Consider the following 11350-nt stretch of genomic DNA (forward strand, 5'->3'; position numbering starts at 1 on the left):
GACCATTAAAAAAGATGTTTACATATACAGGAAATAAAAAAGTCAACATTTTGAAGCTCTTTTTTTTTTCCTTTTTTTTTTGACACACAGTTTTGCTCATGAATATATTTCCCTAATCTTGCTCAACCGGTTTTTCAAATGAACTCTGCTCTTGACCTGGTGAGGATTTAGATGGACACACACACACATACACACGCACACACACACACACACAGTTTTCCTCTTATGGACACACACATGGTGCTTCCAGGAGATTCACTGAGAGGGTTTAACATGTAGAGTTTCAGGCTCTCTCTCTAGTTATCCAGCTGTGTCTGTGCAGGTGGCCTGACCAACCAGCATGAACAGGAGGACACAGTTTCACAATGCATTATGCTATTGTTTACACCAAATCAACTTGTTATCAGTAACTATCTGCTTTGGCTGCTATGATCAAACCAGCCCACATAAAGCAAAGAGAGATCACAAACGTAGCTACATTTTTTTACTTGAGCTAGAAAGACTAAAAAAATGTTTATCACATAAACCAAATTTAACAATATCTAAAGCCAGTCAAATTCCACATCCTGTCAAATTGAATGGGCACAACGCCACTGATCCCTCTCTGACTTCCCTGCCTGTTCGGACTCTGCTTTGATTGCACTTTAAACTACCTGTCTGTGATGCTGCACTTCTCTCTTTTAAAACTAATGCACTTTAACTATATGTTTTATCCTGTATATTATGTGTAGCCTGTTTTAGCTTGTTTTTAATTAGATTTTAATTTATTTTCAAATCCTGAGACCTGAGTAACTCACTCACGTGTCTGACATGATGACTGACAAATAAAGCATCTTGAATCTTGAATGTTGAAACTGTGCTTAATGGATCATGTGACCACGCTGAGCCACAGAGGCTGCACCTTTAGTCTCTCTGCTGTTGGGGAAGAGTTTTCCTCCTCCACCAACTTAAGACTCACATCAAAATTAACCTTTTCTGATGTTTCTATTTGCTGTATATTCATTTACAATGCAAAACAATGATAAGCACAAACTCAGAGGAATAACAAAATGTTTCTAGGCAACAAATGCCCATTTTAAAAGTGGAGTAGGTCAGAAGATGTTAACAGATTTGAGCTCTGATGGATTATTTTGACTTGTTTATTACATTTGTGTGTTGACCCAGATATAGTTAAAGAAAAAAAATAGGTGACAAAAATAAATCAATCCTCTGTCCATACCACCTCTTTGATTTTAAAAAACCTGGTATTTTAGAAAAGATTTCCATGTTGCAAACCAGAAAGTGTGCTCATTATTATACAAGGTTGTTCTGCAGTCTCAATCTTCAAAGTGTAACACAGTCCTACCTGCTTGTTTGGTGTGTAAAAGCATCAGTTCATGTTCTGTTTTTGCCCACACAGAAAAATACACATTCATAATGCTTTTATTTCAATATTATATGAGAAATCTTTGTCAGTTGTTATGACTGAATTCCTAAGTTGCCATTTAAGTCCCCATGGAAGAAAAATAATGTTTCCCTCAATAAATAATTAATTAGACCATGCCAGCTAATTACACACACACCTCAAACACAAACATAAAATTTCCTTAGGAAAAAAAAGAGATGGAAATGAGTCTATGCCAGGAAGAACATTTCACCAGAATCATGTAATCAATACAGAGTATAGTAAATAATTAATAGAATATGCTAATCTTACACTGATGTGTTTTGTGACATGCATTATTTGTAGTATACATTCATTTTCATGCTTATTAATTAATCACACAGATGGAAATTTGTATACATATCTATTCCAAGAGGAAAAAAGAGGATCAAAACAGGCAGTAAAATCTATTTTTATAAACACTAATCATCTGCTCATTTAAAAATATCAACAATGTACATCAATGTTTATTTTTCAGAAATCACAAAAGCAAAAAACAATAAATAACTACATTTCTTGTTGCAAACTAAAAAAAAAAAGCAATCATTTTAATGTAACCTTATAAAAAAGAGGAATGGCTGCACTGCTCATGGATACTTTTCCTGCCATGTATTGTAACTATTAAAGGGTTAGGTCACTCAAAAAATAAGATAAATATGGGCACAAAAAAGTCTCTGTTAATCTGAATAATCTAAAACAAAATACACAAAACATACTGTCAGCTGTTTTCTGTCAAAGAAGACAGAGAAGAGAAATTAAAACTTGAACAAATCTTTCTGTGAATATTAGCCAGAATAACAGGGACATTGATTTTGGAAACACACTTGCCATGCTTCAATACTGACACCATTAATACAAATGTAGTTCTTCTTCATCATGTTGGAGTGGAGGCAGAAATCCCACCTGTGTACATAAATCCAAAACGATCTGCATGGCTGTATACAACTGGAGGTATGCACTATGTGTTTTGGGTGAACTAACCATTTAACAGTATTGAAGGATAAGACCTCTAATATTCACAATTGGCTAAATCAGTGGTTCTCAAAGTGGGGTCCAGGGACCGCCCAGGAGTCCTTGATAGAGGAATACTTTATTTTCACTATAATTTCACCCATAAATCACACAATGACAGAATATATGACTATGAGTTTCATGGGTTTCATACACCTTCAGTAATAAAGCGTCTAAAAGCACATGAAAAGGTTTGCAGCATGCTTAAAACCAGACGATACTTGTAAATAGGGTCAATTCAATAAGAAAAATATTGAATATCATCAGACTTTTTCTTTGAAGATAGACTTTAGAACCACAGTCCATCCTTAAATCATTGTGATCTTATTTCTCACAGATAAACGTCTGACCAGCAAAACAGCCGTCATCGTTCCATTCTCCCATTTCTCCAGTTTTGTACACAATTTCTCCACAGTCCTGATTCATGGAGTTGTTGGGTTGCCCACGTTGCCAATACCTGATGAAGAACACAACAGAGACAGACACTATTTTCTTCTCTCTGACACTTTACAGCACTCACTTTTTTATTTTCAGCTGTTCTGACCTGTTGTTTCTGACCCAAACTCTAAAGAGACCACAGCCTTTATTTTAGATTCAGTCTTATTTGCATAGATATTACTTTATGTAGAGTCTCCATAATCGTGTGATTTTTAAACCACCTCCACCACCTCTGCATGTTTTCAAATACACATGCATGATAATACATTTTGCTGAACTCATTCAGTCTCTCTGGATGCACTTGTGTAATGTCTTGTCTGACTTTGTGGTGATGCATTTTAAGTTGATACACTGGCAGTTAAACTTACGTTGTGGTGATTGGGGTCCCGTCCACCCACATCCAGGTCCCCTCTGTTTGACTATCAGTCAGACCAATCCAGGCATTTTGGTCTGGTTTCAGTAGCCCACTGATGAATGCCTGTGAGAGAAATGTTACAAGAACTGAAATCTGCAACATTATTTTAGGATTAGTTTTAATTGTGCATTTTAAGCATGCTGCAAAGAAACTAACAACTATTAGATATATTACAATAATTTGCTTATTGGTACAGAAATCCTTGGTGCCTGCAGCATAATAAATCTGGTAAACTCCTGACTGCTTCTCTAGTGAAATACATCCCAACATCTACTTGATGAATTGGCACCAAATATTGAACAAACATTCATAGTTTGACGACAAGAGGAAGCCACAAAACCTCCACAAAGTCTTCCGCTGGAAATACAGATTTTGTTTTTTTGTAAAAGAAACAAAAAGTCTAAAAGACTGATGTTATGTTTGTATGTACTATTCTTTCATTTGAGTTTATTAAATACATAATATTGAAATCATTTGAAATAAAACAGCCGTTGTGAGAATGTGATCTAAGCTTCATCAAAGCTGTGGTCCAAACTCTGCTTCTTCTAAAGAATCACACTATTTTTTGAAGGGCTGCTTAAATTCAATAATACTTTAAATAATGGCATGAAGTGTGTCAAATTACTGAATGCGTAATGCAAATAATGAAGACTCTGTAGACTCTTACTCTCACCTGTTCACTCCTGCTGTCTATGACAACCAGATCTGCTCCCAAGGTCTTGCAGTATCGTCTGCTTTCAGCCCAGTTTTTCTTCAGGCTTGAAATAAAGTAACAGCTGGTGTCAAACTTCCTCCAGCCTGACTGACAGACCATGCTTGCTAGTTGAAAAGATGGAGAGGGGAAAAAAATATCAAAAATCTCTAAGAACACAAAATTATGGATTGTAATTATACAGTAAATCAATCAAAGCTTTCAGAAAAAGCCCAATAATTAAAAACTAAATAATAATTCTTACCTCTTAGTTTGAGAGTCATCTTGTCAATATCCTTCTGAAGCTGATCTCTACCTGTTGCCAAGATGCTATAATTGGTCTGTAATTGAACCTTTTCCCTCTGTAGAGTATTATAACTGCTTTGCAATTGGTTTTTGTCTTTCCATAATGAACTGTAGCTGATCTCAAGTAGAGTGCTCTTTAAACTGAGTGTACTGTAGTTTCTTTCCAACTGGTCCTTTTCCATCTCCAGTGAAGAGTAATTACTCTGCAACTGGTCCCTCTCGTTTTTCAGATTGTTGAAACGAGCTTTGAGCTGACCTCTTTCAGAAGTCAAAGCTGCTTTACTGGTTAAAAGCTCTTCTCTCTCTTTAGCCAAAGAATTATAACTGGTCTGCAACTGGTCCATGGATCTATTCACTAAAGATAAGTTGCTCTGTAAATGATCTCTGTTTGCTGTCAGTGTACTCAAAGAGGTCTTTAATGCATCTTTTTCTTTTTGCAGGATACTGTAATTGGTCTCTAGCTGGTCTTTATTTGATGTCAGATTATCGTATTTGGTCTGCAGATCCTCATGATTCCTCTGAATTGCATCATAGCTTGTGTTTAATTGTTCACTGCTTTGTTTTAAGGTGTTGTAACTTGCTTGTATCTGGTCTCTCTCATTTTTCACATTGTTGAAACTGGCCTTGAGCTCATCTCTTTCAATAGTTAGAGATGTCTTATTGGTGAGAAGCTGTTCTCTCTCTTTAGCCAGAGAATCATAACTGGTCTGCAACTGGTCCCTGTCTTTAGTCAGGTTACTAAGTCTGGCCTCTAACTCTTTTTCTTCTGCAGTTAAAGAATCATAATTGCTCTGCAGTCGGTCTCTCTCTGTGGTCAGGTTGCTGTTATCAGTTTGGAGCTGGTCCTTCTCTTGAGTCAGAACACTGTAATTTCCCTGCATTGAGTTTGCCATCGCAGGACGGGTGATTATCTCATCTGTGAAATGGAAAAAAAGTGGCTCGAAACACTGAAAATACTATTGGATTTGGACAAAATGCCTCCACTACTAGCTGCACCATATCTGAGATCTATTTACTCTTAAAAAAAACAGAGGACAATAATAAAATAATAAATATTAATTATTTGGTGACAACAAACACATAACTTACAGTAGATAATCTGTCCCATATTAGCAGCCAACAGGATAGCACACAGTAACCCAAGACACACAGTAGCACATCTGGATGGCTGTGCTCTTCTTTGGGAATACTCTAAAGGGAATAAATACAGGTCTCACATCTTAAGGAGTTCATAAGATATATTCCCCTACAAACCAATTCTTAATTTAAATGTGATATATTCTAAATATGTTCATCTTTTCTTTATCTTATTGTTTCTTCATTATTTTTCCTTGTTGTGGCATTGGTCCTTTAAGTGATGAGAGCATAAACATCACAATACAGGAATCTCTTCATCCCTTCTCTACCAGTTTACAAGGCAAACTAACAGAAAAGCAATTCAATGGTGGCAAATCAGTGCAATTAGCATTTATAATAACATTATTGCTGTAAATTGCACAAATATGTGTCAATCCTTTCTTAATACTTAACAATATGGATTTCACTTTTGATTAGTTGTTAACCTCATGTCTGTCTGTATGTTTTCAGAGTGATACTGTACCTGAGGTGATGAGGCCTTTCAATGAGAGACTCTTTTCATTTACATTTATGTCGTCATAGATTTCCATTGAATCCATTCTTATAATGATCCCAATGTGTTTCCTGTTTAGAGGACACATTTGTAGATGTTTGTAAAATCATAATTTGGTTTGATTCCACAGTCTTTTCTGTACTTTTGTGTTCTGTAATTGTTATGTTTTTACTACACTGAAAAAAAAAAATGATTCCGTGGTCATGTAGATTTTAATTAATGTATTAGGTCAAATATATTCAATACAGGCCTAATTGTGTCTTTGATTTTGTGGCAGTTATTTCATTAAATTTCAAACAAAAATGTTTAGGAAAAAATCCACTCATTGTAGTTAAATAAAACATAAGCATTCTGTTTATTTAATTCAAAAGAGGGAGAATATTGAGTTAATTCAAAGTGATTTAATCAGGCCATTTTAAATTCAAAAGCATTTCCTGTCAAAGTGCGCGTTTTTGAATGCAGCAGGCTATCATTCTAGCCACAAGACATTTGAAGAGAGTGCAGACAATGAATGCCCATCTTCTTCAACATCTTTTAGCTGCTTGACTAAGGTAAGAAAACTTGTTTTGTTTTCAATGGGCTAGTTGTTGTATAATATGAACACAGGGCATTATACATTTTGGAAGAATGCATGTGGATGGAAGCACAAACTTTTATTTTGAAGTGGATTAGCGTTTCCGTTATGTCCCTTGGGTGTTGTTTATATCTCCTCACTCTATTCTTATGAAATTAAGTAAAAAAGTACATTTGTTATAATGTTAAGGTTAGACACCTTTCCAAAAGTGAAATATTGGGGGTTATTGCATTACTGCACTTGCCTCACTTATGTTGGTTTTACTTCCTATGTGGAGCTCGTCCTATGTGAGTTTAGGCTTAGAGGGTGTAGTTGCATGCTTTCAGTGGTCACACCTCCACGTAGCCAACTTGAAGGTTGTAAATTGGCTGGGTGACCTGCACAAAACTAAATATAATAAAATAGATTTAAAAGCGATGACAACTGCAATAAATGTATTGCCTAGTGATGCCATATGTTTGCAATATATTTTCTGACAGTTGTATACTAAGCCACTTGGAGGAACTTGAACAGCTCTTCCTGTGACCACAAAGCCTGGAGCTTCTACAAGCAACAGCCCAAAGAACATTGTCATAGAGGGCGTGGAAGTCATCACAGGACTTGGAGATATTGCCAGGGCTTGCTCTATCCTCCTTGGATGGACTTGGATGTGCTGAATCTCGCTTATCCCAGACAGCTGAAGTATACCTTTGAGGTATACCAAAAACTTTCCATGGAACTTGATGATTTAAAGCTGTCAAACAAAGTCCAGTCCCTCAAGAGCAAACCTCTGGCTTGAAAATGAGACTGGTTGCAGTGTAAACAGTGTTACATAATGTGTATGTTAATGATTAATACAAAACATTCAATGTGACAGTATTTTGAGTTCTGTACTTTTTGGGTCATATACTAGTTATTCCTAAGAAAGAAAAAATATTCAGATTTAATTCATTGTATTAATTAAATTCAAATGAATGCACTGATTTAATGTAGGTGATAATTATCATTGATATGTAGAATTAAATTAATTTTTAGTAGTACTATTTACACATTTGGAAGTTTATATTTTTCAAATCAATTCAATATTTTTGTTTAGGTTTTAATTAATTGCTTGATGTTTTCCTATTCGAATCTACTCATATTAAATGATTCATTATTAAGGGTCTCATTTAATTAATATTTACTCAATACTAAACATGGTGAAATTTAATTAATAACATTGCTTGTAATCTGTTGCCTCATTTTTATTGAGTAGATATGGTGCATCTTTTCTTACAGTGTAGTTCTTAATCTAATAACTATTTACAAGGATTAAGCCAAAACCATCCAATGTGTGGTTTCCCTTTGGACAGTTAAGCTTTAGTTTGCTTAAGGAATGAAAATGATGGTGTTTTGGTTTTAATGAGTGCATTGATATGTATTTGAATAAAAAAAACAACCATACAAGAAATACAAAATTGTGATAAAAGTGAGTTTAAAATAGTCACTTGTATGGACAATATTCAATAATCAAAGTGTGAAATTGACAATAGAAAATCAGTTCTTACCTTGGATCTGAGAAGATGAAAGTTTCAGTATAACTGCGTTGACATTCAGATGCTCACACCAAGTTATAACAAGCACATAAAACATGGTGGGTACTAATCCAGCATTATTTATCACGCAGCAAACAGGATGTTCCTTTTCCTGTGTCATCAAATGTTGGACTTCAACCTGAGCTCTGATTGGTTGACATAAACTTAAAAAAAGTAATGTCTACATTCTCAGTTTAAAGGCATTTATCGGGCAAAATGAGTTCAATTACAAAAGTGTTTCCTTTCTCTCACTGCTTTGCTCTAAGGTCTCTGGTTTCTCTTCCCTTTTCCCACAGATTAACTTCCCATTGAGGTCAAATGAAGAGGCGTGGTAAGATATATTTTAAATTTAAACTCAATATACTGTACAAACCACATCTCAAGCCCATGCTATCAAAGGCAATTATCTCCAAGGACCACAATTACTATCAATACTATAATAATAATGAAATCACTTTTTGTTCTTCTCTGTTACCTCAAGCATAAAGATGATAATGCTGCTCAACTGTACATATTTCAATTAACTTTAATTTGGATATTTGTCTCCCAAAGACATTGGCGTCCTCATGGTGTAATGCCACCATATGGTCAAAATGTCTCTTTGGTTCATGGCAAAGTATCTTGAAATTTTTCTCCATGAAACTGTCTCTGGATATTTATGAATCAGAATCTCTTTGGCAACCATGCAGCCTTTCTTCTAGCTCAGCTATCGGGCCAGATTTCATTTGGATACTCCATGAAATTCCTCAAGCACCACCCTTAGGGCAAAATATCAAATTTGTACTCAGTGATACTGAATCCAAGAATAAAGAAAATGCTGTAGATATTAATGATCCTTACAGGATGAATCCTAATGTTTTTTGTGGCCACTGACCTTTTTACTGCCACCATCAAGATAAAATATTACTTTTAAGTAAAGAAATGTCAAAAAATAATGGAATGAGCACATTTATTCTCCCAAGGAGATAAAAACTTTGGATGTTTTTTTTTCCTCTAGCCCCTTCATCATTATACACTTTAACATTTTAGCTCCAGGAAAAACAGAATCATCAGTCAAGCTTAAGACTTTTCTTCAAAAATGGATGTATAACATTTTGGAACAAAATTTTATTTATGTACTTTTGACTTTGATTTAGGAAGTCTGATTTCTTCTTTCTTTCTGGTCTTCATGAAAACATCTGTGTTTGAAACGTTTATTTTAAAGAAATAGTTCATTATTATGGGAACCAAACGTTAATATGAATCCACAGCCAGTCAATTGGTTTAATATAAAGACTGGAAACAGATGTGTAAAAACAACATGTTCAGATTTAATGTGGGTTATGTGTAGGACTATTTCTTGGTGGGGCTAGCTGTTTTCCTGTTTCGAGTCTTTATGCTGAGGTAAGTTAAGTTCACAAAATCTCCAACTATTCCTAATGTACACATCGTAACGCTGCTGAGGACACTGAATGCTTTATTGAACATAAGACATTTGCAGGTTACATGCACTTCCCAAGTATGAATGGATTTTTTGTTACAGCTGCAGTTCAGACATCAGCTCGTTGGCAGCTAACAAAGTGCTGTAAGAAAAATATGCAGAGCAACATGTCTGCAAAAATGTGTCATTTGTCAAAATTTCCTAAATGGCAGAAACGGTTGTCAAGTTGACATGTGCCAGACCTCCAAACAGTTGAAGTTTTGATTCTTCTCACTGCTGCATTAGACATCGGGGGTAGACAGGCTGTCAAAGCAGCTGTTGTGCGAGTATTGATCCCTCCATCCATGTGGAGCACTTAGCACTTAACTGTTGTAGGATACCCTGAGAATGTTTACCCGGCTGTGGCATACTAAAGTGTTTGAACTGCTGCAGAGAGATTAGATAGTGCAGAGTGCTGAATTAAACCTCTGTTGTTCAGGTCTGTAGCTGCATATAGCCTACAGTACCATCAAAGTATTTCTGTGCTTCCTCAGAAAGAAACTTAGAGTATTTTCTCAGGTTGGAAGCATAATAGAGCCACAGAGATAAGCAGAAAGACAGAGTTTCCCTCTTTTGTATGTTGAAATCGATTTTTTACCTTAACTGTGAATAAAAGGTAACTGAACTTGTTCAAGAGTTTCTACCATGCCACCACAGAGTAAACTTTCCAAGTTTGGTTTTTGTTGGAAAGAAAAAAATTCCTACTGCCAGCAAGAAAAACATCTTATTGAGTTCACATTTTTTACTGTATTTCAGATTATGACAAAACCCCTCGCAGGGATGCATTGGAATATGTACACAATGTCTACATTTCCTCTATTTTGGATGTTGAATCACATACTCATTATTGTAATGTTATGCATGCTAACTGGATGGACTTCACTAAAAATGCCTTATTTTCAATGGCAATGTTTACTGGTATATGAACAATGTGTCAGAAGTTCAACATCCATAAAATGTTGTGCAGATATATAATTGATTAATTGTAATAAGCTTAGCAGAAGTGCAAGACTTATAATATTTATTTGGGGTTTTTTTCTCCCTTTCTCTCTCTTTTCCTTTCTCCACTTCCAAATCAATCAGGCCATTCACACTTTTCAGCCTATCACATTTTTTCCAACCTCCTGTTGCTTTCAAATGTTAAAAATCTGTTTCTTTCTCTTCTGCTGTCAGCTGTGATTACAGAGTCAGATTGATGTGACCCACCTCTACCCATTTAATCTGCAGTTCCATCAGAACCACATCTTCAGTTATCGCTCCTCACCCTTCAACAGGAGCAGGGTTCAGACTTCATCGGGAGAATATTCCTGTGCGGCATATGGTATGACTGAAAATGACAATTTAGACTGATAACATCACAGTGGTATCTAATGGACAAATACTCCTCATATGCTGTATCTGCAACTTTCTCCATTGTGTGCATGTCAGATTAATTGAATTACTAAAGCATCTCTTTCTTTATGTCTCTCCTGATTGAAATCACTACTCTTCTTTTTAGCCAACTACAATAATACGTAAAGGCATTGTAAGAGTTTTGGCTAAGACTGATGAACAGCAAAGGTTGCAAATAAATAAAACACCACTATGTGCAAAAGCATCTGTACAATAAAAATCACATGAAAGTTAAGTGCAAAGTCAGAATGGAGCCTGTAAGTCTTCAAACTGCAGCAGCCCAGCTCACAGCTCACTGGCAAACTATATAGATCTTGGCAAAGTGACAAATGAACTGCTCCATATTGAGTGTGCCTTAAAATCCTTCATAGTCACAATTCATAATCATAGCTCATGCTGTAGGAAATTAAATATTTGAACAGCTTGAATGAAATAGGCCTACAAGCTCACTTCAAATG

The 11350-nt window shown here is 35.5% G+C and overlaps 1 protein-coding gene across 1 annotated transcript; it reads right to left on the minus strand.

Moving 5' to 3' along the window:
• Nucleotides 1-1404: 1404 nt before the first annotated feature.
• Nucleotides 1405-8116, minus strand: LOC128363116 (C-type lectin domain family 4 member M-like). The gene is made up of 7 exons (XM_053324027.1): nt 8015-8116; nt 5885-5985; nt 5374-5475; nt 4244-5200; nt 3961-4106; nt 3241-3350; nt 1405-2891 (listed from the first exon to the last, which is right to left on the minus strand). Exons 2-7 carry the CDS (start codon nt 5958-5960, stop codon nt 2759-2761), a joined length of 1524 nt encoding a protein of 507 aa, XP_053180002.1. The 5' UTR covers nt 5961-5985; nt 8015-8116; the 3' UTR covers nt 1405-2758.
• Between the last annotated feature and the right edge of the window lie 3234 nt (nt 8117-11350).

Source organism: Scomber japonicus, chromosome 8 (genome assembly GCF_027409825.1).
Source record: "Scomber japonicus isolate fScoJap1 chromosome 8, fScoJap1.pri, whole genome shotgun sequence".
Lineage (NCBI taxonomy): Eukaryota > Metazoa > Chordata > Actinopteri > Scombriformes > Scombridae > Scomber > Scomber japonicus.

Excerpts from the sequence above, each read along its gene's own strand:
- LOC128363116 (XM_053324027.1), bottom strand. The coding sequence starts at position 5,960 with ATGGATTCAATGGAAATCTATGACGACATAAATGTAAATGAAAAGAGT. Across the intron at positions 3,351-3,960 it reads TAGACAGCAGGAGTGAACAG|GCATTCATCAGTGGGCTACT; the intron begins GTGAGAGTAAGA and ends TTTCTCTCACAG. Across the intron at positions 2,892-3,240 it reads GGGACCCCAATCACCACAAC|GTATTGGCAACGTGGGCAAC; the intron begins GTAAGTTTAACT and ends GTTCTTCATCAG.